This window comes from Octodon degus, unplaced genomic scaffold, assembly GCF_000260255.1.
Source record: "Octodon degus isolate 3935 unplaced genomic scaffold, OctDeg1.0 scaffold00116, whole genome shotgun sequence".
NCBI classification, from domain to species: Eukaryota; Metazoa; Chordata; class Mammalia; order Rodentia; family Octodontidae; genus Octodon; species Octodon degus.
Window position 1 is genome coordinate 6,696,186 of NW_004524692.1, and position 27,883 is coordinate 6,724,068.

The window sequence follows — 27,883 nt, forward strand, 5'->3', positions numbered from 1 at the left end:
TAAATAAATATCTCCAGATCTGTAAAATAAGGGCAGTTAGTATCCTCTTACAGAGAGAAGTAAAATGAGAAAGTATATGGAAATTGTATTACCGAGCGTGGCTGGATTCACTAACTTAAAAACTGAAAGACATTGTGAGAATATGTCCTGAGCAGTTTCTAAATTTCATGGGAATCTTGGTTGTAAAGAGCACCATTAGGGCCGGCCAAATTAAAGTGCCTACTAGGCAAATGCAAGGGCTGGGAGTTCAATCCCCAGGCCTGCTGTGCCGGCCCTCCCCCGGGGCACGCTGAGATGGCAATTGAGACTGGGCATAGTGGTGCAGGCCTATAATCCCAGCACTTCAGAAGCTGCAAACAGGAGGATCACTACGGGTCCACTTTATACCATGAGAGCCTCTAGACCTTGCCCTAAAATACAAAAATAAAAGTACCATTAAGGATTTCTAGCCTTTATTATCCTTGAGTTCTCTCCTAATAACTTTTTTTTTTTTTTTTTTTGGTATTTCAGGGAAGGGTCTACAAGGTGTTCAGGATCTCAGTAATAGATCAGACTCATAGAGATCTGCCTGTTTATAACTTCCCAGAAGCTGGAATTACAGGTGTGCACCACCACAACCAATCTCAGTTGCCATCTCGGTGCACCCTGGGGGCGAAGCCAGCACAGCAGGCCTGGGGATGGAACCCCCCCCTCATCCCCTACCCCCTCTACTCCTCGCCCTTGTGCCTGTGCCTGCTTGCAGGTGCTTTAATCCACTGAGCTATTTGGCAGGCCCTCTCCTAATAACCTTTTTTTTTTTTTGCAGAATTGGGGATTAAACTCAGGCCCCTGCGCTTGCCAGGCAAGCACTTATTCTACTAAGCTATCTCCCCAGGCCCAATAACTTCTTATGGGATGCAATTTTAGCAGTTACCTGTGGCAGCTTCTGTGTATGGTCATAGTGGACTAACGCGAACTGAATTTACCTTTCTGCATTAAAGGCTGCACAGCTGAATAAAATGTACAGAACAGAGATTGGCCAACAGGCAGGGCAGGAATTAATTTGAGAGAGAGGGGAATAATTGTTTTAGCTTACTGCCTAGAGAGAGTGTCCAGACTGCAGTGAATGAACAGGAAGAGCCCTATGGACTAGCTGAGGAGAGTTTAGAGTTTGGGAAAGCAAGGAGGACTAAAATTTGCTACGTAGGGGCCAGTGAGATAGCTCAGCATTCTAAAGCACCTACTTAGCCAAGCTTAGGCAGATGCAGGGGACCTTGGTTAAAATTTGCTATGTAAGATATCAGAGAGGAGGGTAGTCAACAGAGAGCCCTGCGGATCTGGCAGGGGTTACCTCATACTTTGTCTGAGTACCAGTTCACCTATGCATGTGCGAAAACTATCCAAAACTTAGAAAAGAACCATGGAAAAAGAGAAAGGTGAACAATACCTGGACCCACAAAGCTCTGAAAATAGGTTGTATTCTTACTAGGAAGAATGGAAAGACTTCCTAATACTCAAGACATATATGGGATCTCAGGGGATTAGTAGTATTTCCAAATTAGACCTAGACTAATTTGCATGCCACAGTGGGCTATTTAATCATTGAAAGCTCTAGGTTTACCATCCCTGACCTAGACTAAAAGCTGCTGGGGGCCTATTATAACAAAACTTAAAAAGCAAGCCTCAAAGTGATCAACTGATTCTAAATAACGTCACCCTAAAAAAGCCCAACAGTATTTGAAGGAACATACAAAAGTCCAGCACCTAAATAAATAAATAAGGGGCCAGGGAGATGGTTCAGTGGAATAAGTGCTTCTCTGGCAAGCGCAAGGGCCTGAGTTCAATCCCCAGTTCTGCCAAAAAAAAAAGGTCCAGCACCTAAATTCCATTTGTTCCCCTTCTAGGTATCTGCCCTAAATATTTAAAGGCATACTACACTATTGCAGTGATACTTGCATGCCCATGCTTATAGTAGCACAATTCATAATGGCTCAATCTTGGAAGCAGCCTAAAGTCTATCAACAGATGAATGAATTAAAAAAAAAAAAATCTGGTATTTATGCACAGTGAAGTACTACTCCGCCATAAAGAAAACCTTGGGCTGGGGAGATGGCTTAGTAGAATAAGCTCGTCCCTGGCAAACACAAGGACCTGAGTTTAATCCCTGGTTCCGCCAAAAAAAAAAAAAAAGTAAATAAATAGAATTGGGCCAGGGAGATAGCTCAGTAGAACAAGTGCTTGCCTGGCAAGCACAGGGTCCTGAGTCCAATCCCTGGTTCTGCACACAAAAAAAAGAGAAAACCTTGAATCACTTGTGGGGAAATGGATGCACCTTGAGGCCAGAATGTTAAGTGAAATAAATCAGATACACAAGCTTAAGTATCGCTTGGTTTCTCTTACATGTGAAACCCAAAAGACAAAGAGCAAAGTCAAAGATAGATAGGAGGAAGTAGGGAGATATGTCTTTCTGAAAGGGAAAGGGGATCAAGAGCTGGAGGGAGGAAGGGAGGCACAGGGGGTGACAGGAGCTAAATGTGTTATGTTCATGTATCAACTGTGCACAACGAATGTAAAGATGTACTGCACTAATAAAGAGAAAACATGTTGCAACAATAAAGCAAATTCAGCTCATTTAGTTTTTATTGTTATCAGTTACATTTATTGTTCATATTGTTAATGATTCTCAAAATCTTAATGATAATGTTAAAAAATCTAGCACCTAACAACATAAAATTACAATGTCTGGCATCCAATAAAATAATCAAGGGCAGGCCTGGGGAGATGGCTCAATAGAATAAGTGCTTGCCTGGCAAGTGCAAGGTCCTGAGTTCAATCCCTGGTACCACCAAAAAAAAAAAAAAAAAAAAAAAAAAATCAAGTGCAGTGACTGAATGAATGAACCTATGAGTAATGTGGGTGGTCCTTGTTCTTATCAGAATTGACAGAAGGTGACATTCTTTTTTTTTTTTTCTTTTTCTTTTTGTGGAACCGGGGATTGATAGAAGGTGACATTCTGGGTCTTGCTAGCTCATCATATAATTTTCTATTCCTCCTGCCCCACAGGACTCAGTTTTCACCCCAAACGACCCTGGATCCTAACCAGTTTACACAATGGGGTCATCCAGCTATGGGACTATCGGATGTGCACTCTCATCGACAAGTTTGATGAACATGATGGTAAGATAGTTTCTAGGAGGAAGTTAAAAGGGATGTAAGTCTCTTTTCGAGGATAGCTTAAAGCTGATTTGATATGGATTCCTATAGGATTAATGAATTTAAAAGAGAAATGTGCTGTGTACGCATACCATTTTCTCAAGATAAATATAGTATGTATCACAGATACTTAAAAAAAAAAAATTGGAAAAGGGAAGCCAGATGTGGTAGTGCATAACTACGGTCCTAGAACTTGAGAGGCTGTGATAGATTGGTCATTTAAGCCCTAGGAGCTTTTTTTTTTTTTAAATGTATTTGGTATAGGGTCTCACTACACAGCATGGACTCATAGCGATCCTCCCATTTTCTTTTTTTTTGTTTGTTTGTGGAACCGGGGATTGAACTCAGGCCCTTGCACTTGCCAGGGAAGCGCTTATTCTTCTGAGCTATCTCCCTGGCCCAATCCCATTTTCAACCTCTCCAACGCTGGGATTACAGGTGTGTGCCACCATACCTGGTCTCAATGGCTAGCTCAGTACACCTGGTATGGGGCCTGGGCCAGGGCCAGCCTAGCATGTGGTACCAGAGATTGAACCGCTGTCCCTGCTCTTGCCTAAGCAGGTGCTTAGTCCACTGAGCTATCTCGCCAGCCCTAAACCCTGGGATTTGAAACCAACTTGGGCAAAACAGTGAGACCCTATCTCTCAAAAACAAAGAAATGAATGGAGAAAAAAATCTCCAGTGCTAGGGGAGAGAACTGAAAAATCTTGAATAGCAGCCACCTTAAGAGCATTTGATAGTAAACCTATGGCACATGTGCCACAGTGGGCATATAGCACCCTGCCTGTCACCATGTGAGCCAAGTCACTCCTGCAGCCGAGCATGAGACATTCAGGTTTAATTGCAGTGTTGGCACTTTATGCTAAATAAGTGGGCTTTGGGTTGCAGTTTGGGCACTTGATCTCTAAAAGATTTGCCATCCATGCCTAAAGATTTGAAAGATTAGGGGCTGGTGAGATGGCTCAGTGGTCTAAAGCACCTACTTAAAACGAGCTTAGCAAAGCAAAGGGACCTCGGTTCAATCCCCCAGCATCACATGCCAGCCAGGGCTGCCCCTGGTGGGCTGAGCTGGCCACACACACACACACACACACACACACACACTAAATAAATAAATAAATAAAAATTAAAAAAAAAAATAAAGATTTGAAAGATTAGCTGTCTCTCATGTACCTCATCTGCCTTTTTCCCCAGGACCAGTGCGAGGCATTGACTTCCATAAGCAGCAGCCTCTATTTGTCTCTGGAGGAGATGACTATAAGATTAAGGTAAGAGGGTCTGTTGTCACAGGGGATAACAGACAGAACGATGTGGGAAGATGTGGGAATTCTTTAAGGGATTGAAAGAGTGATCATTCACAGAGAATTAGAATTTTAACATCCAGAGCATGTATGAGCAAACATTTATTGAAGGAATCTGTGTACCAGATTCTTTTTTGGAAATTCAAAAATAAGAAATGGATTTTGTTCTCAACTTTTATTCCAATAGAGATAAACATGTACTCAGATAATAGCATATGCTATTATTTGGTGAGTGATATGATAGTTACAAAAATCAAAATAAAAAGAATAGTCCAGCTGTAGAGATAGGCATGACACAGCTAGATACATTTGAGAAACTCTAGTTTTATAAGAACACAAAGATGAGAGAAGGGGCAAAAAATGAGAGGGTATCTGATCATACCAGGGATTCTCATGTTACCAGCAGGTATGGGGTCGTTAAAAGGGATTCAATAAGCTGGGTAAGGTGCCTTGTAATTCTAGCACATGGGAACTGAGGCAGAGGGATTCTGAGTTTGAGGCCAGTCTGGGTTACATGGTAAGTTCAAGGCCAGCCTGGACTACATAAGGCCCTGTGTCAAAGTGGGTATACAAAGTATTAAATATAGGAGGATTATCGGAATCAGATTTACTTTTTTTTTTTTTTTTTAGGGTTAGGTACTCCTATAAAGGAAAAACTGGGTGGTTTAGGCTAGATTTGAGCTGTATATCCACATAGGGGACTACCATATAAATCCATTGTAACAGATGAATAAAACCTAAACTTACACACAATAGCATTCAAAATGGGGAGAGATTGAAGAGCCTAAGAAAATGAAGTAATTCTCTTTCTCTGGTTTATTTTTTTGAGACAAGGACTTTCTGTGTAGTTCAGGCTGGCCTAGACTACACTATTTAGCCACAGTTGTCCTCAAACTCATGGCAATCCTCCTGCCTCAGCCTCCTGAATCCTGGGGTTACAGGCATAGTGGTGCAGTTCTGTTAGGTGGAGATTAGAGTAACAATAAGGGGAAACAAATGAGATGACTTAGATTTTTAGTTTAGGTCTTTTTTTTTTTTAAATATCAGGGTTCGAACTCAGGACCTCATGCTTGACAGGCAGGCACTTATGCGACTGAGCTACATCCTCGGCCCCTGAGCCATATCTTCAGCTCTAGTTTAGGTCATTGTTAGCAAGGATATCATTAACTAGGAAAGGAGAATCAAGGAGAGCTACCATTTTCTGAAGTGAGAATGAATAATGAGGTCCATGCTTGTGGTGATGAATTTGAGGTGCCTAAAGGACAGTCAAGTAGAGGTATGATTGTCCTAGATATATTTTCGAAAGTTCTTATGGAGGAGAGAGCCAAAGAAGTGGCAGAAGATACTTCTCGGGGAGTAATTTAAGTAAGAAGATAAATCAGCATTTAAGAGAAGGGGGAGGTAGAGTGGGTAGAATGATTGAGATTTTGGGAGATGAACCAAGGAGAAGCCGAAGTCTCTCTGATGTCAAAGTAGAGAAAATTTGGGTAAAGAGAAAGTGGACCTTGTAAGATCCAGCCTGAGGAGTAACCTTTAGATTAGCAAGTTAGAGCATTTGTGATCGTAGCACCTTTGCATAGTGTTAGGTGAGCAAGCAGATAGAACATTGGCAGTTCTTTGTTTTTTTTTTGTTTTTTGTTTTTTGGCGGAACCGGGACAGAACTCAGGTCATTGTGTTTGCCAGGCAAGCGCTTTTTCTGTTGAGCTATCTCCCTGGCCCCACGTTGGCAGTTCTTTGAAGATTGACTGTGATAAAGAAAAGAGTTAGAGCAGCAACTTTGAACCTGTAAAAACAAAAATAAGTCAGCATTTGCTTTATTTACTTCTACAATTTGTTTTCATTAAATCTCCAGGTCCAACCAGGCCTGTTAAATTTATTTCATAAAAAATGTACAGGGCTTTTCATTAACTACTTCTGGAAATTATGTATTATAGATTATAGGGCTGCTGCCCATGAAGAAAAGTGGTATTAGAATAGTATGGAGCTATGTTCTTTCTGTTTTTAGCTTTGAAGCACTACCTCCTGGAGGCAGTTAGTGGAAGCTCAAGCCACTATGTAGGTCTCAAAGGCCGCTAAGACAGCTCAGTGTAGAGCACCTGCCTCACGTACACAAGAGCCTTGGCCCAGCACCCAGGACTGCAGAGAGGCAGAGACAAATGATTAATATTTTTTAAAAAACTTGTTTTCCATTTATGTGAAATGTCCTAAGATGAGTATAACTTCACAGATATAAGTAGATCAGTGGTTGTTTAGTTGGAAGAGCACAATTACTAGAGTGAGGTGCTAATACGTATGGGTTTCTTTTTAGAGGAAGAAACATATTCAAAACTTGATTGTGGTGATGGTCGCAGAACTGTGAATATATAGAAACCCATTGAATTCTGTACCTAACTAGTAAATTCTGGGAAATTTGTGTTGTATTCCAATAAAATTTATTGCAATTGGGAATTCTCTATTAGTTAGCTGGTTTTATTTATGGGCCATTGCTTTTTCTTTTTTTCTTTTTTTTGGGGGGGGGTATTTTAGGAAAGGGTCTACAGGGTATTCAGGGTCTCACTACTAGATCAGACTTGTAGTGATTCGCCTGTTTACAGCCTCCCAAAAGCTGGGATTATAGGTGCACACCATGTCTCACCACGCCCTGGGGATGGGGCTGGCATAGCAGGCCCAGGGAACACAGGCGCTTTAATCCACTGAGCTATTTGGCCAGCCCTATTTTATATTTTTCTGATGACTAATACAGTTGAAAACTTCATGAAAAAGAATTATCATGAAAAATCATGTGTATAGATCATAATATTGCTCGCTTTATTCAGATAAAGATAGCATTAATATAATCGTCATGTACAAAGAACAGGACAGAAAGCTTAGCAATGACCACAGCATTATCTAAAATACTTTAAGGGGCTGGTGAGATGGCTCAGTGGTCTAAAGCACCTACTTAGAACAAGCTAAGCTAAGCAAAGCACAGGGGCCGCGGTTCAATCCCCCAGCACCACATGCCAGCCAGCCCCGCCCCCTGGTGGGCTGAGCTGGCCACACACACTAAATAAAATAAATAAATAAACAAAGAAAATAAAGAAAAAAAAAAAAAGAACTAAAAAAAAAAAAAAAACCTACTTTAAGGCTTTAAAGACATTAAAGGAGTCAGGACAAGCTAAAGCTAAAAAGGTAAAAGTTTAAAACACTGGACTCCTGCCAGGTATGGTGGGACCTGCCTATAATCCCAGCACATGCAAGACTGAGGCAAGAGGATTGCTGTGAGTTTGAGGCCAGCCTGGGCTATGTAGTGAGTTCCAGGTCAGCCTGAACCACAAAGCAAAACCCTGTCTCCTGCCCATACTCCCACCCTCAAAAAACAAAGCAAAACCAAAAACCCTGAACTCCACAAAGAGCGACTCAGTTAAAGAGTAGTACTTATGGTATGATCTGGTTTTTTTTTAGTGAAACTTTACTATGTACATGTTTATATATAGACAAAGATGAAGATAATCATCAAGTACCTTCATTTTTTAATGTTATTTATGATTTTTTACTTTTATAGGTACAGAATAATTGCCAAGTGCCAGCTACCAAATTAAGTGCCAGAGTGCTATGTCATGTGATAGATCCTTGCCTTCAAGGATCTTACCTCATTTGGAAGGTTCCACTTTTGAATTGTCTGAATTTGTTATAAGAAATTATACTACTTTTATGTACATAGAGTAGCACATACCTGAAATCCCACCACTCTAGTGGCTGAGGCAGGATTGTGAGCTCGTGAGTATCAGCCTGGGCTACAGAGTGAGATCATGTCTGAATAAATGAGAGGAAGGGAGGAAGGAGGAGGAGAGACAGACAGACAGACAGACAAAACATATTTTTGGTCACTTACCAAAAAAATTTTTTTTCAAAAAAAGATTAGGATAATGAAGTAATAACAAGTTGGCCCAGATAAAATTTTAAAATATCGAGTGGCATTTTTAAAAAATTGAAGTTAGAAAAAGAAAGCATCTGATGTCTCATTTTTGTTGATTTGTGGCATTTTCTGGATGAGAAAGATGAGTTGTCTTAACATTTGTGATCCTAGCTTTAGTGTCTTGTGTTCATTGATGTCAGAAACATTAGCATTTAACTCAACTTTATATCTGGATATTATTGTTTCTCTGCTTATTTTAGCCTAAGCAGTGTAGTATTTTTCATAGTAATGAGTTCAAGTCTCTTTGCAGAAAAATAAGCACAAACCACAAATATATGGGCATCGTTTGCCACCAAATTAGGAGTTAGGAGTTACCATAATGCCATGGTAATGTCTCTTTGGAGGCTTGGATCTATTCTACTTACTAAGGTAATAGATAAAGTACAGTACTGGTATTTGTATTTAAACTGAGAACACAAGTTAACTGAGTAATTGGTAAATGTCTTGTCTTCTGTTATTAAAATGATTTCTCAGGCCAGGAGCAGTGGCGTATTCCTGTAGTCCCAGCTACTAGAGATACTGAGGCAGGAGGATTGCTCAGCCTCAGGTGTTGAGGCCGGTTGGGCACCATAGCAAAGCCTTGTGTCAAAAACAAACAAACAAAAAAATCTCTGTAGAGAAAGAGACACCTTTCTACAATTTGTTCATCTGTTTATTTTTGCAGTGCTGAGGACCTCAGAAAAGCTAGACAAGCACTGTACCACAGAGCTGTATCTCCAGTTCCACTTCCCATTGTTTTATCTTTAGCTTTTCCCTAACTTATCCCCATCACCTCCTGACCCCCACTTTGTTTAGCTGACCTATATTTTCATCCTTTTATTTCCTCCCAGGGCTTAAGGAGACTCCCTATCATGGTTCCTACCTGTTTAGAAATGCCAAAATATTGATCTAATCTTGTTCATTGAGAAACCTGAGCCTTTTAGAAGCTCAGAACCTTTTTATGCTATGCTTTATTTGGATTTGTCTTTTCAGGTTTGGAATTACAAACTTAGGCGCTGTCTTTTCACCTTGCTTGGTCACTTGGATTATATCCGCACTACATTTTTTCATCATGTGAGTAGCCACAGTGGCACTAGTTCTGATGCATGCTTCGGTTTCCTCTTAGTAATCTGCTTGCTCTCAAGAACTTATGCTTTGTTAACAGATTATGTTATTGATGTGGCTTTTCTAGGATGTGGGGCTGTTGGCTTTTCTGCTTTCTTCTATAAAAGGAAGAACTCAGGGCTATACTGTACTCAATTTAATTTAAGTGGATTCAGTGAGCTCTATTGTTTCTCTATCAAGAAAAGCAGATTTTATTTCAGTGCTGTGCCAGCAAATGTTTATAGGCTAGTCCCTTGTAAAGTGTTACTGGTAAATGGTAGGTATGTCTAGAGGAAGGTCAAGCTAAAATGCTGTTTGGGTGAGCTAATAGACACCTCTACCCTAAGGTTTTGGGGTCTTATGGAGCCTGTTCCCTTAGCAAGGTTTACTGTCTTCTTTGCTCTCTTAGGTATCATAGTAGACTTAGACATTGAGTTACAGATTATAGACTTCTAACATCTGAATCAACTTCCAACCTGGCTAGAACTTTCTATAATTCTGTGCCATTGAAATTAACTCATTTTGGGCTGGGGAGATGGCTCAGTAGAATAAGTGCTTCCCTGGCAAGCGCAAGGGCCTGAGTTTAATCCCTGATTCCACCAGAAAAAAAAAGTTAAAATTAAAAAAAAAAAATTTTTAACTCATTCTATTCTGTGGTTCTCTGTAAACGAAGTCTCTTGAATTAAGTTAGAATATTATAAAATAAACAAATATTTACTGATTGAGTAATACTTTATTTCCTTTATAAAATTAAAACATTTTAAGGTTGGGGAGAATGAGAAAATTACAACTGAAATATTTGAGAATAACTAGTGTTCAATAAGAATTTATTGGGGCTGGAGAGATGGCTCAGTGGTCTAAAGAACCTACTTAGACGGGGCTGGAGAGATGGCTCAGTGGTCTAAAGCACCTACTTGAAACAAGCTTGGCAAAGCACAGGGACCGCGGTTCGATCCCCAGCACCACATGCCAGCCAGACACGCCCCCTGGTGGGCTGAGCTGGCCACACACACACACAAATAAAAATAAAATTAAATTAAATTTAAAAAAAAAGAATTTATTTAACCCACTTACTGCAAAGTGCCAGCACTTCAATGAAATACTGAGAAATACGTGAGAAAAAACAACTCGTGTAGGTGGCTTGCGGGTTAGCTCAGTCATTTAAATGCCTATTGGGGCAAACCCATGCAGGTGCAGGGGACCGTGGTTCAATCCCCAGCTCCCTATGCCTTACCAGACCCGCCCTTAAGGCAACCTGAGCCAGCCAAAAAAAATCCTTCTCAAAAACAATTCGTGTATTAGCATGTTTTGTCTTAAAAACAGGTAACACGTGTGTCATACGCGGTCCTAGAGTTAAAAGAGCCTTTCACTGGATCTTAGTTTGTAAGATTACATATAAATACAGTTATATGTTTTGGTACTTGACTTCTTTGACATTTTTCAAATTTGGTATTTAGTACACTTTAATAAAAATTTGCCTCAGTATCTCTTTGCCTCTTTGGTACCAAACATGCAGGCTAGATGTTAACCAGTGTTGATTGCTTTTTGACTCTGCCCTTTCCAGCACAAACAGGCTGGCACATGTCATTTTTGTTACTCATTGTATGTTCTGAGACCACAGCACCACAGTATAAGTATGCACACGTAAGTATATGAGAGTAAATTTATTTATTTATTTATTTTTTTAAATATTTATTTATTTTTATTACATTTATTTATTGTGTCTGTGTGTGTGTGGCCAGCTCAGCCCACCAGGGGGCGGAGCTGGCTGGCATGTGGTGCTGGGGGATCGAACCGAGGTCCCTGGGCTTTGCCAAGCTTGTTTCAAGTAGGTGCTTTAGACCACTGAGCCATCTATGAGAGTAAATTTAAATGTGTATGACTCTGTGCCTCTGATATCTGTCCTGTCTGATGTTTGCTCTCACGTCATATGGCTGAGAGGAGCTAAGTTGGACAAAGCTGGCTGAGTGGTGGGAGGAGATGGCAACTAGCCTAGTAGGAGAAGTAGCGACCTTTTTGCTAATAAAGTGGAAGTTGAAGGCAAAAATGTGCACCCAAAAGAAAAATAGTTACAGGCGTTTGGTGAAACTAGTTTGTTTAATGCTCAGAGTCTTTATCTGAAATATCTTTCAGGAGTATCCTTGGATTCTGAGTGCCTCAGATGATCAAACCATTCGAGTGTGGAACTGGCAGTCTAGAACCTGTGTCTGGTAAAGCAGGAGGCAGATGCCTCAGAAAGAGTCTTAATTCTCCATGTGTTTTCTTTTTTTAAATTATTTATTTATTTTTATTTATTACATTTATTTATTGTGTGTGTGTGCGTGGCCAGCTCAGCCCACCAGGGGGCGGGGCTGGCTGGCATGTGGTGCTGGGGGATCGAACCGCGGTCCCTGTGCTTTGCCAAGCTTGTTTCAAGTAGGTGCTTTAGACCACTGAGCCATCTCTCCAGCCCCTCTCCATGTGTTTTCGCAGTCAGCTTCCCTTCAGAATAATCATCTTACTTCCAAGTGCATGGTCTTCTTAGTAATGCACAGGTCTAAAAGAAGTCACATAGCTAATCTTTTAGAACAAGAATATATATCTCAAAAACTTATATTTGCTTTTGCGTTCTGTTCCACAAAATCTTACAGTCAACAGTGAGTCTTACTTTGTATTTGGGTCTGGAGCTCTTGTAGAGCTTTTTTTTTTTTTTTTTGCGGCACCGGGGTTTGAACTCAGGACCCTGAACTTGCCAGGCAAGTGCTTATTCTACTGAGATATCTCCCCGGCCTCTTATCGAGCTTTTTATGAAGGGATAAAGACCATTTAAAATGACCTATCAGACTTATCAGATATTTCTAGTATAAATTGCTAAAATTCTTTTTTTTTTCCCTATTGATATTTACTTGTTTTTGGGTTTTTGAGTCAGGGTCTCACTATGTAAGACTGGCCTTGAACTCACTATGTAGCCCAGGCTGGCCTTGAGCTTGCAGTGATCCTCCTGCCTCAGCCTCCCAGGTGCTGCACTTATAGGCATGTGTGCCTCATTTTTATATTTCTTTAGAGAGCTATGTAATTTCATTTCTCCTAAAATTAGTAATACTTAAATACTAAAGCATTAGAGCTTTTTTAAGTTATTGTTAAAATAAGTGGTCTTGGGAGTGGGGATTTGGCTGAGTGGTAGAATGCTTGCCTAGCAAGCTGGAAGCCCTGGGTTTGGTCCTTGGCACCAAAAGCAAAAAAATAAAATAAGTGGTCTTGCTTATTTTTGAAAATTGTTAACTGATCTATTTACCATTGTCTCTATGAAAGTATAATTTAGCTTAAAGTCTACTGATTCTCACCTCTAATTTAGTATTTTTTTTTCTTACAGTGTGTTAACAGGGCACAATCATTACGTGATGTGTGCTCAGTTCCACCCCTCTGAAGACCTGGTTGTATCAGCCAGTTTGGACCAGACTGTGCGAGTTTGGGATATTTCTGGTGAGCTGTCCAAGTTCAGGGGACAACCTTGTCATGTCTGGCGCAAAACTGCAATTGCTTAAAATAGTGAGGATTTAGAACAGGAAATATTAAGATGGTTCTGTCTTGTATAGTAGCATCTTTGTTTCTGAGGGCACTGAATCTTTTTTGATGTTCTTCATATGAAACTATTTTGTCTGAAAAGTGGTTACTCTAGAAATTTGATTTGAATAAATTTAATTTTTGTCTTTGTTTGTTTGTTTGTTTTTGCAGAATTGGGGATTGAACTCAGGCCCTTGTGCTTGCCAGTGAAATGCTTATTCCACTGAGCCATCTCCCCATTCCCTGTCATTTTTAGTCATTAAAATCCCTGTATATGGGCTGGTGAGATGGCTCAGTGGTCTAAAGCACCTACTTAGAACAAGCTTAGCAAAGCACAGGGACCACGGTTCAATCCCCAGCACCACATGCCAGCCAGCCCCGCCCTTGGTGGGCTGAGCTAGCAACACCCACACACACATAAATAAAATTTGTTTTTAAAAGTAGGACCTATTGAAAATCTCTGTGTATACCTTTAGGGAATTTGATTTAAGAATTAAGCTTTCCAAGCCACGTATGGTGACTCTCACCTGTAATCCCAGCACTCAGGAGGCTGAGGTAGGAGGATCGCCACAGATTCTAGGCTAGGCTAGATGAATAGTAAGTCCTGGCCAGCCTGAACTACATAGTGATACCCTGCCTAAGAAAAGAAAAGAAAAGAAAAGAAAAGAAAAGAAAAGAAAAGAAAAGAAAAGAAAAAAGGAATTAAGAAAATTTTCACTCAAGAATGCACCTTTAGGGCCAGCCAAATAGCTCAGTGGATTAAAGCGCCTGCAAGCAGGCTCAGGGGCCAGGGGTTCAATCCCCAGGCCTGCCATGCTTGCCCCGCCCCCAGGGTATGCTGAGGTGAGGATTGAGACTGGGCGTGGTGGTGCATGCCAGTAATCCCAGCACTTGGAAAGCTGTCAACGGGAGAATCACTATGAGTCTGATCTAGTAGTGAGACCCTGAACACCCTGTAGATAGGCCCTTCCCTAAAATAAAGAAAATTTGAAAATAGATTACTGCAAGGAAACAGGACTGTTGGTCTTTTTTTTTTTTCTTTTGTGGAACTGGAGATTAAACTCAGGCCCTTGTGCTTGCCAGTCAAGCGCTTATTCTACTGAGCAATCTCCCAGCCCCAAGAGAGTTTTGTTCGTCTTGTCACCTTAGAAATCCTTCTGTAGTCCCAGATTTTTTTTTAGTGTAGGAACATGGGGTAGAAGTGAATTGATGACTTTTATGTGCAGAGTAGCTTTTAATAGGCAGACGTCTAGGACAAGAAATGAAATAATTTATAGTGTTCTGGTTTGAGAGGGTTGGTTTTTTGAGACAGGCTCTCACTATGTAGTTCAGATTGCCTTGAACTCACTACATAGCCTACGTTGACCTTGGACTCAGTGATGCTCTGCCTCAGCCTCTCAAGTGCTGGGATCACAGGCGTGTGCCACCACACTAGGCCTTATTTACAGATTTTAGATCATTGAGATAATTCCTTCTTGAATCATTTTTATATTTTGACTTTGAGAAAGGATTTAAATGTCTAGTGCTATATAGAAGAGGTGTAATAAACTGAGAGCTAGACAATTTTAATGCAGGGAAAGGACTAAAATAATCTCTATTTCCTGGAGATAAATGGAAGAAATTGTTGTTGGAATAGGCAATGAGACTCAAATGCTGTGTGTCTCTGCCCAGTTACATTTTCTTATTATTTGCTCTATTGTCTCTTTGTTGCCTTCAAAATTCTTAGAGATTGAGTTCTCTGAAAAGTCAGAGACTGAAGGACAAAGTAGTGTTTTGTCCTATAAACAGAAGACTTCTTTGTGGGTCTTTGCCTGGTTCTTTGTAGCAACAAAGGAGTCGCCCTTTTGCCTTAGAAGGCTCAGGTGATGAGTTATCCAACTTCCCCAGGGCATGGGCTTAAACAATGTAGTATTTGCTATTTTTACAAACCATTAATGAAATGCAAGAGAAAATTTTGTTACTGGATATAATATTTGGAATGTTACAAGACCAGTTATTTAAGATTTGCATAGCATAGAAGCAAGCCAAAAGAAGAGGGACACAGTTGGAGAACAAAACCTGTAGGTCATGCAAGCTTTACAGTTTTCAGAGGCTTAGAATTAGAAGGGAGTGCTGTAAACAAGATTATATTGGAGAGAGGGCAATTGTCCCCTTCCTCTAGGGCTTTGTTTGCCATTGCAGTTTTTCGTCAGACTGACTGGGCTTTTTGAAGTACACCCAGATGTGACCAGCCATGCCAACAGGAAGAGCTGGGCACACGGCACTGTGCGCCTGAGCCCTCTCCTCACTGCCAGTACTCTTCCAGGGAGCTTGGCGCTCATCCAGTAACCTAACCATGGCTCTCCATGGGTTTTCACTGTGCATGCGTTCAGAGCTCCCTCTCTGTCTCAGGATATAGGAATCTGATGGGGTTAAATTCTACTTTATGCTGTTCTAGCTGATGAGGAACAGTTGTTTAGAATAGTCTCTTCCAACCCAAATTCGTGAGAAAATAAGCACTACCAAAAATAATTTCCGTAATGATGTTCCCAGTGCTTCTGGGAATAGTATGTGGCTAATACCATCCTAGATCATAAAGAAATTACTTTGTTATGTACCTAAACTGCTGGCCTTAGGCATTAAGGTTTAATTCTTTCCCAGAACACTGGGTTGAGAAGGGGCTTGGCTTATGCTGCTCCACTCTAACAGTACTGTTTGTGCCACCTGATGCTAGCACAGCGCGTTCCCTGTGGTCTAGCTAAAGCAATTTGGAGCAGTCAGATGGTTGGATTCTCAATGGTGATCATTAAATGCCCACGGCAAGAAATACTTCTCTTTACCTTTTGTGGACAAAAAACATTTTGAATCAAAATGAAGGTCCTAGATCAGAGGAGAGAGGGAAAAGTAACCTCAGTAGGGTTTATATATGCTCTTGAATGTGTGAATTGCATGGATTACTATATAATAATACTGTAATTGCTATACCTTGTATGTGTGATAGAGTTTTTTGCTATTGTGCTGTACTAATATTGCTTTCTTTGTTGTTCTGAGTGTTTTTCCTCTATCTTCACCTCTTTTGACTTCAAATAATCCCTTAACCAGAAAAGAGATGCTTTGGCATTTAACCAATGCAAGGAGCTCTTGGATAAGACTGTTCCACTTATTCTTTCCTTTTTTAAAAATAGGCAAGCTTTTTATCAGAGTTCTTTTGGCTTTGGTTTAAATAAGTCTAAACATAGGAATAGAGTTAGCTTTTGGATCTGTTAGGGACCAGAGTTGGTATTTCCAAGAGAAAAAAGTTAGTTCTAAGGCTGAACACTTTTAAATATGAAAGGAGTGGTGAACATCCTGATCATTTTAGCTATCTGTTTTAGAAAGGGGCACTGAGCTGGTAGGTAAGCACTAAGAGAATGGAGAACTATTGAAGGAAAAGCCATTTCTTGATATTTCTCCAACGAGGATTGAGCCCCTTGGGGCTTAGCATAACCTGAGTCTTTGCATTAGAGTGGAAAATCTATTTGTTTTTAAAAGGGAGTATATTTACAATGTAGATGTAAAGATAGGCTACTTTTTTAAGCTTAGCTTCTAAGCAAACTGACAAATTCTTTTAACAAGCTTCATCTTTGCATGTCAAGCCCATGTAATACAGGCTCAACCTTTGAAATGACTACTAAAAAGTATTAATATGCTGCCAACTTGTATCTTCATCCCTCTCTTTACTGCTCCCCCTGGCTCCCACTGGGAGGCATGCATAAACTGGTCCATTCTGAGAGTGTTCTCTTCTCCCTCTGGATTTGGGTAGCTGCTGCAGAAATTTTCCATCTGTCGTGCAGTCCAGCGAATGGCTTGTTGAAGCCTCAAATGTTTCTTCTCTAAGTATCTTTTCACTGCCTGTCACTATTCATCTGTCTTTTTACCCTTCCCCTTTTCCTGGATCATTACACGCAAGTACAACAAAGGCTTCCATTCTGTCATACAGCTTTCCTTCTAATGTGTTTGTTGAAGCTTATTGGAGGTGAAGTTCCTCACAGCTGTCTTTGTATCTTTCTTTGAATCTGTTTCATACACCAGGCTCATTAGAAAAAGTTGACAGATCCTATTAAAGGGAAAAGTGAAATAAGTGAAAGAAGGCATCCTTGCGATAATGTATTTATGAAACCTTGCATTTAAAAAAACATCAACTTTATGTCTTTTTACCTGTTGGGTAAATGTTCTTCTTGGAAGAGGAAATGATAATTAAAACTGTCATGGCCATTTAAGTTCTTGCTTCTCTAATGATGAACAGAGGAGAGTATATGTAGTCATTGAATTTAAGTTTTCAGTTTCCTACAGATGCCAAACTTTGGTTTGAAATTACTTAGATTTAATTTTATTTATTTATTTATTTATTTATTTATTTATTTATTTTGCAGAACTGGGGATTGAAATCAAAGCACTTATTCTACTGAGCCACCGCCTTGGCCCCTTAGATTTTATTTTATTTTTTATTTTTATTTTTTTAATTGTATTTATTTGTTTGTTTGTTTGGTGTGTGTGTGTGTGTGTGTGTGTGTGTGTCCAGCTCAGCCCACCAGGGGGCGGGGCTGGCTGGCATGTGGTGCTGGGGGATTGAACCATGGTCCCTGTGCTTTGCTAAGCTTGTTCTAAGTAGGTGCTTTAGACCACTGAGCCATCTCACCAGCCCCTTAGATTTTATTTTTAATGATGGGTTTTTTTCCTCTATTCTGTTCTCATTTATTTTATAAATGCTAGGTAATTGCATTTCCCAACCCTTCCTCTGCTTCAAAGGATGCGATTTTAACCGCAACTGTTTTCTTATCTATAAGCTCGTGTAGTTTTATCTGCTTGTCTATCTTAAGGGGTTGTTATTGGAATCTGGACATGTAACATTATTGGACTACATTGAAAACTGCCAACTGCTTCTCAAATGTAGTGGTATTGTTATCACAACTTTTGTTCTGACTGTAGCATAAATAGGCAACTTTTAAAAGATGGGTGTAGATGAGCCATAAATGTGGGTCTTCTACATTGGGCTGTTGATTTCACATTTTGGGCTATGTCTCTCGGTGAGGACAGCAAACAGAGGTTTTACTGTTAAGGTCCATAACCAAGCCTTTTAAGCAAGAACTTAAAAGGATATGACAGTGTTAATTGTCCTGTGGCCTGCTAAAGTGTCAGGTAGGTGGTATGATACACTTTTTGTATAGTTCTCTTTTATAGAATTCTATATTATTTTCCAGACCAAAGAGCTGTTTTGTCATAAAGAGGGCTAACTTGTTTCTGTGACCTGTCTGGAGCGTCAACATAAGTTGCCTCAGAGCCTCCAGTTTGAGAAACACTGAGGTGTGACCTCCCACATGGCTTTTTAAAAAAAATTTCTGAGATTAATTGCAGATTTCATAAAGTTGAAAATGGAAACTGCATTTTTACCATTTAAGGCAACATTTTAAGAATATTGAAGAATTGAGGATGAGCAGTACCTGAAATAGACAGCTCTTAAGGTGAGATTTGTTGAGGAAGTTAGCTGTCTCAGAAGTATTGGTTGGCCACCTCCAGAAAGAAATCCCAGTAGGGGGTTTGGTAAGTGTTGAGGAAACAAGAGAAGACAGTGAATCTATTTTTGAATTTTGACCAATTCTCTAAATACATAGGAGCTCTTGAATCTCTTTTCTTTCTTCAGTCTCTAAAATTTCTTTTTCCCTTCTTTGATGTCAGTCTGTCCATGAACCTGGTATTGTGCTTTTTGATAACATGTTTGCATCTTCCATCCCACTTCTTATTCCTTCAAAGGCCTAAGGAAAAAAAACTTGTCCCCTGGTGCAGTGGAGTCAGATGTGAGAGGAATAACCGGGGTTGATCTGTTTGGAACTACGGATGCTGTGGTGAAGCATGTGCTAGAGGTACTTATCTCTATGGCCAGTGGCTGAGTGTGGATTATCCTCTAGGGAGTCACAAAATGCAATTCATTTTATTCTTTTTTTTTTTTTTTTATCATTTTTTGAGACAAGGTCTCACCATGTAGTTCAGGCTGGCCTTAAACTCACTGTGGATCCAGGCTGACAGAGATTCTCCTGTTTCAGCTTCCCCGGGTACTGGGATTACAAGTGTGCGCCACATGCCCAAGAGTTTTTTCATTTTTTTAAAAAAATATTTCCTGGAGAACAACCCACTCAGGCCCCCCTCTTGTCCCTCTCTTGGAGAGGAGCTTTCTTTCCCTCAATAAATATATTCTGCTCATTCAAAAAAAAAAAAAAAATTATTAGGTACCAGGCACTGTTTGAGGCACAGGGAATAGAATTGTAAATGAGCCAGCAAAGAAATGAAACTTACATGTCACCTGGGGAAATATCCTGCCATCTTACAAATCTGTTGTGAAGAAGGAAGAAAGCTGGGCATAGACTCCATCACCATCCCCCAGCAGAGCCTGTTCTCAACCCTCCTATAAAGAGGCAGCAGAAAGAAAGTTTATCTGAGTACCATTTTTTTTTTTTTTTTTGGTGGAACCAGGGATCGAACTCAGGCCCTTGAGCTTGCCAGGGACGTGCTTATTCCACTGAGCCATCTCCCCAGCCCCTATCTGAGTACCCTAAGCCAACCTTATGTGAGTAATTTATTCGTAGTGGGAAAATAGAAAACATAACAGTAAGAAACTAGGCTTTTGGTGTTTTTTTTTTTTTTTTTTTTTTTGCAGAACCAGGGATTGAACTCAGACCCTTGCGCTTGCCAGGCAAGCACTTATTCTACTGAGCTATCTTCCCGGCCCCAAAAGTAGGGTTTTTTTTTTTTTTTTGCTCTTAAGAAACTTAATTTTTTTTTCAAAGTTTTATTGATAAACAGATAGCAATGAGACAGTTTCAAATCAAATCGGAAGTACAGTTTCAATAACTTACACTGCATATATTCTTAGTGGTTAATTGCTGTACAAGATGCAGACTTGTGATCCTATTTACAAACACCATTAGAACAAATCATTCTATTCATTAAGAGAATGCAACTATATATCTATCCCAACCACTTTGAATACACAGATACAAAATGGACATTCATAGGCATACCCCATTTTTTCTAAGTTCCGTTATTGAATATTGTAGGTGTGTAAACTCAGCAAAATATTCTAAAAGAGTCCAGTACTAGGGTTTTTTTTTATAAAAGCAAAATATCGACTTTAATCTCACAGCTGTCCACTGAAATATAGTTAACTTCATTTTTTTTAATTTTTATTTTTAATGTGTTTAGTACAGGTTCTACAGGGTCTCACTACACAGATTGGACTCCTAGTGATTCTTGTTTTCAGTCTCCCAAGCACTGGGATTACAGGCGTGCCCCACCACGCCCAGTCTCAGTTGCCTTCGCAGTGTGCCCCAGAGGCAGGGCTGGCACAGCATGCCAGGGATTGAACCCCAGTCCCTGCACTCTGCCTGAACAGGTGCTTTAGTCCACTAAACTGTCTGGCTGGCCCTGTATATTTTTTTTTTTGGGTGGGGGGTGTTTTTTGTTGTTGTTTTGTTTTGGTGGAACTGGTGATTGAACTCAGGCCCTTGTGCTTGTCAAGGAAGTACTTATTCCACTGAGCCATCTCCCTGGCCCCAGGCCCTGTATATTGTTAACTTCATTTTACAGCTGAAAAAAAATCAGAATTTAGGGAAATGAAACAGTCTAGCCAAACCTACATATATCTAGTAATTGGGAAAACTAAGATTTTTTTCAGCTTGGTCTGTTTGACTCTAGAACCGAGATGCTCCCAATCACACCATGATACCTCAAAAACACTTCTAAATAAAAACGATCTTATTCATGATTTGCCATAGGTTAAAGTACAGCTACACAAATAGGTTATAGAGTGTCTTTTTAAAAAAAATTACCGGGGCCAGGGAGATGGCTCCGTGGAATAAGCACTTCGCTGCCAAGCGCAAGGGCCTGAGTTCTATCCCCGGTTCTGGGAAAAAAAAAAAAAAAAAAAAAAAAATTACCTACTTCACTGCTAATGGAGTATCCAATATGTTGGATATATTGCTTTATATAAAATATATAATTAATTTTTTATTGTGGCTACTAGAGAGTTAAGAACTACCAAGTGGCTTGCAGGGTTCTGTTGTTTTAAAGACCTCCCAAAGCATTTACTGAGCACAGACTGGTACCCTTATTGGGGTACGAGGCAGCTGTACCAGCCAGTTTGGGCTGCTTGTGGCGTAGCAAGCATGACTGAGGCAAAAGAAGGTGTTTTCTTCTCTGCCTGAAGTAAGGTCTCAGACGATGACTAGTAGCAGTTCTGTGGTCCTGAGGGAATGAAATGCTCCCCGGAAGTCGCAGCCCATCAGAGGTGGAGGCAGCTTACAGGGCTGTGTGATTACATCCATCAAGACCTCGGGCTCCTGCCAAAGGCCAGAGGTCGTGTCCACATCCCTGTTTGTTCACTAAGTGCTCGGTGACCTCTGAGGCTGTGAGCCTCAGCGTTTTCATCCCTAACCGGGGAATAGTGGTTGCTCTTTTCACAGCATCCTGTGAGGGAGTGATATCTTAAAATCAGCTCTTGGAGGTCTCAAGATCTCTTTATACCCTTAAAATTTATTGAGGACATCAAAGAGGTTTTGTTTATGTGGGTTAATTTTAACTATATTTGACATTGAAACAAACTATTATTATTATTGTTATTGTTATTATTATTATTTTGGTGCTGAGCCTTGTGTATGCCGGCACATGCTGTATAGATGTCACTGAGCTGTGCCCCTAGCCTAAAAATCTCAACTATTTCAGCACCTATTCCATTAGCCATCAGAATAATGACATTGTCAGCCTTCGAGTAGCGTTGGAAAACTCCCCTGTACACTCAACAGATAAGAAGAATGAGAAAGCAAATAAAATGCTGGTATTGTTATGAAAATAGCTTTTTTGGTTTTGGCTTTGTGTATGGGTTTGTTTGTTTGATTTTTATCTTTTTGAGACAAGGTTTCACTTCGTAGCCCAGGCTGATGAATATAGTTGAGATCTCACAGACTTCCTTAAAGGATCTCAGTGATCTTCCAAGAGTTTCCAGACCACACTTTGAGAACTCTGCATTGTTATTGAATAGGTTTTTTGGGGGCCAGGGAGATGGCTCAGTGGAATAAGCACTTCCCTGGCAAGCTCAAGGGCCTGAGTTCAATTCCCTGTACTAAAAAAAAAAAAAAAAAAAAGATTTTTTTTTTTGAGATATTAATAGCTAGCTAGAAAAAGAAGATAAAAGCAGACAAGTCACAAACTGGGCAGACCAACCTAACCAAGTGCAAGTGAAGATGAATAAGGAGGTAGAAATATCTATGAATTGCCATGAGAATTTGAAAGTAGGAGCCAGGGAGATGGCTCAGTAGAACAAGCCCTTGTCTGGCAAGTGCAAGGGCCTGAGTTCAAGCAAAAGAATTTCAAAGTAATTGGATAGACTGACATGGCAATTCTAATGTACAAAACTTTACAGTAGCGTAGTCCTGAGTGTTTGTATGTATACAAAGAGTATTAGAAACATTTTTCATAACCACCAGCTGATTCATGTATTTCCTTTAAATAGTGATTATAAAGAGTTTTAGAAGAACCATTTGTTTTATTTTTAAACAGGGTCATGATCGTGGTGTGAACTGGGCTGCCTTCCACCCTACAATGCCCCTTATTGTATCTGGGGCAGATGACCGTCAAGTGAAGATCTGGCGCATGAATGGTGAGTGACCCAGTGGTAACATCACCATGTCTAAGAAATTGATGTTTAGCCAGTGTCTTAGTTACTTTTTACTCGTTGCTGGGACAAATACCCAACACTCAAAATGAAGGAAGGAAAGGTTTATTTAGCTCTCAGTTACTGGAGTGTTCAGGCCATATTCCGCTGGCTCCAAGGCAAATGGCAGCAGTTCATGCGGCAGAAAACAATGAAGAGCAAAAGAGGAGCAGCAGCTGCGGCGTTCATCAAGCCTCTCTCTTCCTTCTGAGCTGACTGGGCTCCACACGGAGCTCCTCCAAAGTGGCACGGTTGCCGAGATCAAGCTCCTCCAAAGACAGACTTTTCCACGGGCGGGGCAGGGTGGCAGGAAACCAGGCAGGGCCACAGGAAGCCTTTCTCAGTTCCTGGGCCCTGCCCACCTGCACGGTTAGGCCCCCATACTGAGATCTGCTTGGTGCTAATTCAGCCAAGTTGACACAGTGTATCAGCTAACACAGCCAGCAAGAGAAAGTAGCCAGATTTGCTGGACTTTGCACCTATTTTTATACTGTAGGTGATTATTTTATGCTATCTCTGTGAACACAGAAATTACCCCTTTTTTTCTTTGATGGTTTCCTTTTCTTGAGTAATAGGAACATAGTTAAGAGTAAGAATTGACCCATTTACTTGACTACTTGTAGAACACTGTAGACCCGGTGCTGACCAAAACAGATAAAGCCTCTGTTGTAAGTAGTTTACATTTTTTCTGAAGTGCCACTTCAGAAAGAGTAAGGGATAATAATTGATATAAGGATCAGAATGAGAGAACAGAGACATGTAAAGATTAAGAAACCTGACCAGATGTGGTGGTACCACCTTGTAATCCCAGCACTAATGAGGCTGAGGCAGAAGGTATAAATTTGAGTCTAGCCAGAGGTACATAGCAAGTTCAAGGCCAGCCTGGAATGCACAGTGAGACCCTGACTCAAAACAACAATTAAATTAAAAAATAAATAAAACAGGCTGGGGATGTAGCTCAGTGCAAGGGCTTTGGATTCAATCCCCAGTACCACACATGAAGGGGCAGGGGGAGTTTGTGATTGAGAGAGATTTAGATAAATAAAATTGTCTTTCATGAGGCTGAGTGTATAGTTCATTGGGAAAGGAAACGAAACGAGAGAGAAAATAATTGCTCTGTTAGACACAGTTGCTGATTTAGTATTTTGTAATAGTATCTAACACAATTTAGAGAATGTGAAACCCAAATCCAAAAGTTAGAGTAGTAGGGACTTGTGATGACTTAATTCTTTTTGTCCTTCAGAATCAAAGGCATGGGAGGTTGACACTTGCCGGGGCCATTACAACAATGTGTCTTGTGCTGTCTTCCACCCTCGCCAAGAGTTGATCCTCAGCAATTCTGAAGACAAGAGCATTCGGGTCTGGGATATGTCTAAGCGGTAAGGGAGTTCTCGATGTTGTGTGGTCAAACCCTGGGGGAAACCCCTTTCTCTCTTACTCTCTTTTTAAAAATAAGATTAGAATACTTCTTTTTATTTCTTATAGTAAATGTCATTATATAGAAAAAGCATCCAATGTGTATTAATTTTCTATCAAATAGAAATCTCTGTGTGTCTTGGTGACTTTTTCTCATTGCTCAGACAAAAATACCTGACAGCCGCATTTAAAGAAGAGGTGTATTTGGCTCACAGTGACAGAGGTGTCGGTCTGTAGTTGGCGGCTCTAAGGTGGGCTGGTTGGCAGAGGACATCACTGAGGAGAAACAGTCCACAGCAGACAGACGGGCACGCAGGAGCAGCAAGCCACAAGTCCAAACAGCTTCTTTCTGCCCCTTTATATTCAACCTGCTTAGAGCAGGTGCCAGGCCAAAGCAGTCAGTGGACTGATTTAGTAGTCATACACTCCTAATCCCAGCATCACACAATCCAAATCCAGCCACCTCTGAAAAAAACCCCTCTGTTTATGACCCAGTGAGGCCTTGAGGGGACAGCTAGGCACAAGCCCAAACACTGTGTATTCTTTCTCTCTTTCTCCGTTCCCCTAGTCACATAGCTATAGAAGAAATATAGAATGAAAGCAGAACAGTATAAAATTATGGCAAATAGAGAGAAATTAAAATTTCAAAATAATAGGATAAACTGGGCATGGTGGTACACACATGTGATCCCAGCACTCAGAAAGTTGAGAGAAGGGAATCGCTGTGAGTGAGAGACCAACCTGGGGACTACAAAAGTGAGCACATGACCAGCCCAAACTGTGTAGCAAGACCCTGTTTCCAAAAAGAAAAAGAAAAACCAGAATGATAATGGGATCAATTTAAAGCTTCTCTGTTCCTTGGTAGAATTTATATCATGATATATACCTTAAATTATACTATGCAGTTGATTTTCCTTGATTTGCTTTTTAAAATCAGTTTTCAGGCTTACCCTTCAATATTTTTGTTCCCAGAAGATCTCTAGGAAATTAATGCTTTTATTTCCTAGGACTGGAGTTCAGACCTTCCGCAGGGACCATGACCGTTTCTGGGTCCTGGCTGCCCATCCCAACCTGAACCTCTTTGCGGCAGGTGAGGGCTGTTCATCTTTTTTTTTTTTTTTTTTTTTTAAATCTTGCGTCAGTTCAAATTTTGTAACTTTTGAAAATAATTGTTGCTTAGCTTTGTCTCCTATAAATGCACAATAAGGTTGGGCTGGGGACACAGCTCAGTAGCATAAGCTCCTGCTTGGCAAGCACACTGCCTGGCAAGTAAAGGTCCTGAGTTCAATCCCTGGTACCACACACAAAAATAAAAATAAGTGCATAGTAGGGTGACAAAGAGAAGTAGAATTTTTCAGCACTACTTAGTTTACCTTTTTCCTTTTCCTCTTGTCCTTACTGAATAGCATCTTTTAGTGCTCTTTCTCTACCAAGATCTACATAGTCTGTTCTTTTAAATTAGCTCTTAGCGACACATAAGAGACTAATACTGGACACTTAAGGAGTTCTCTGAAGAGGTGTAGAAAGAATTAAGATGTATTATGTATGTGTGTCAACTCCTTAGGAAGGATGTAATCATTATGTACTGCAAGCATATACTAATAAAAATAAACATTAAAAAATAAAATAAGAAAACAAGAAAAATGAGGTCTCATACTAATAAGCTAGAAGTTAAGTTTTATTCATTCTTGACAAATACTTATTGAGTCCCAGACCCTATTCTGGATGCCCATATTTAATCAGTGCAACAAAGTCCTGCCTTAATGGAGCTTTTATTTGTAGTTAAGGGAGACAGAACATAATAAATATATAGTCTGGTGATAAATGTTTTCAAGAACAATTAAACAAAAATATGGGGGATACATTGCTTCTCTTTGGCTAAGATTAAGTGTAGAAATATAGGGGATTCAGCAGGACAAGTATGAGGACTGCCACTTTATTTAGTGCTCAGAGGAATGAAAAGGAGCAGGGCACTGTGGTACGTGCCTGTAATGCCAGCATTCTGGGAAGCTGAGGCAGGAGGATTGCAAGTTCAAGCCCAGCCCAGGCAACTTAACAACTTAAAAGATTCCTATGTCAAAATAGAGAAAAGGGCTGAGTATGCACCCCTTTTGAAGACTGTCAGTGCATTCCCTGGTACCACAAAAAAGAAAAGAAAAAAAAAAAGTAAAAAGGTGTGATACAATAGGAACAGCATAAGGCTCAGGGTTCTGTGGTTCGATCCCCAGATCCTTGTGCCTTACCAGACCTGCCCTTAAGGCATCCTAAGCCAGCCCCCCACACACCAAAAAAAATCCAATAAGAATAGCATATGTGAAAAATGAGTAGATGAAGAAGAAGTGCTTAGCATGTTAGGGGGATGGCAGAGGCTAGGGTGACAGGAGTGCAGTGAGGAAGTGCAGCTGGGCAAGGTTGCGCATTGTCATGTAAACCACGGGTTGAGCTAAGGAAGCCATTGGAAGATTCTGTGGAGAACAAGAACAGAAGGATTCTCTTTTCTTTTTTTTAATTTATTTATTTTTATTTATTACATTTATTTATTGTGTGTGTGTGTGTGGCCAGCTCAGCCCACCAGGGGGCGGGGCTGGCTGGCATGTGGTGCTGGAGGATTGAACCCCGGTCCTTGTGCTTTGCCAAGCTTGTTTCAAGTAGGTGCTTTAGACCACTGAGCCATCTCTCCAGCCCAGAAGGATTCTCTTAAGAGACCGGCAGTACCAGTAGGGAGAGAACAAAACATTTTTTTTAAAACAATATAACCAGAAAGACCTTTAAAACTAATGTTTTGTTTTGTTTTTTTTATAAGATACTCTTTATATTCTTCTTATTTGCTAAGGAACAGGGATAGTAGGAAGTTATTACAATTTGTGCTTTTAGGTAACTGCTATGGTGAAGGTGAGAGACCTAAATAATTACAGAGTAGGGTGATAAGTACTGTAATAGAGGCTCCTACCGAGCGTTGAGGAATAGTGAAGGGTGAGCCTAAATGGCAGTGTGATATGGTAGTATGAAAAGGTATACAGAATTGTTTGAATAAGGATTCTGAAAATTAGGAGGGTTAGGGAATGCATTTGAGTTCTCTGTGTGTTGCTAAAACAAAACACCTGACCCACTAGCCAAGCATGTGGTGCACACCTGTAATTCCAGGGCTCATGAATCAGAGGCAGAAGAGTGGTCATGAGCCCACGGTCAGCCTGGGCTACGGAAGGCAGTTTAGGAGACTATGTCTCAAAAAAAAAAAAGAAAGAAAAAAAAGGAAAGAAGGAAGGAGCAAAACACCTAACACTAAGTACTTTATAAAGAAAACAGATTTATTAAGCTCATTGTTTTAGAGGCTGACAGTCCAAGATTTGGTGGCAAGTGTTTGTCACCCACTGGTGAGGACCTCTTGGCTGTGTCATCATAGAATCAGGGCAAAGGAAGACGACTTGGCCAGACAGGAAGCCAGAGAGGATTCTGCAGACAGGCTTCCTGACGGCCTCCTCATGCCCTCTAGCCCTCCCTACCCTCTTAAAAACTCTACCACCTCAGCACTGCACACTGAAGAATAAACTTCCAACACATGAACGTTTGAGGGGAAATTACATCCAAATATTGAGGGTGTCTTGTCTCTGATTTTATTTTATTATTATTATTTTTTTAATTATTTATTTATTTATTTATTTTGTGTG

General features: G+C 40.4%; 1 protein-coding gene across 1 annotated transcript in view; it reads left to right on the top strand.

Annotated features, from left to right (window-relative positions):
- Positions 1 to 27,883, top strand: part of Copa (coatomer protein complex subunit alpha) — a 57,221-nt gene that overhangs the window by 1,254 nt on the left and 28,084 nt on the right. Inside the window, exons 2-10 of the mRNA XM_004639929.2 lie at positions 3,043 to 3,156; positions 4,387 to 4,460; positions 9,425 to 9,505; positions 11,669 to 11,745; positions 12,888 to 12,997; positions 18,848 to 18,957; positions 22,646 to 22,745; positions 24,043 to 24,178; positions 25,223 to 25,305. Coding sequence (XP_004639986.1) covers positions 3,043 to 3,156; positions 4,387 to 4,460; positions 9,425 to 9,505; positions 11,669 to 11,745; positions 12,888 to 12,997; positions 18,848 to 18,957; positions 22,646 to 22,745; positions 24,043 to 24,178; positions 25,223 to 25,305 — 885 coding nt within the window. The remainder of the gene's footprint in view (positions 1 to 3,042; positions 3,157 to 4,386; positions 4,461 to 9,424; positions 9,506 to 11,668; positions 11,746 to 12,887; positions 12,998 to 18,847; positions 18,958 to 22,645; positions 22,746 to 24,042; positions 24,179 to 25,222; positions 25,306 to 27,883) is intronic.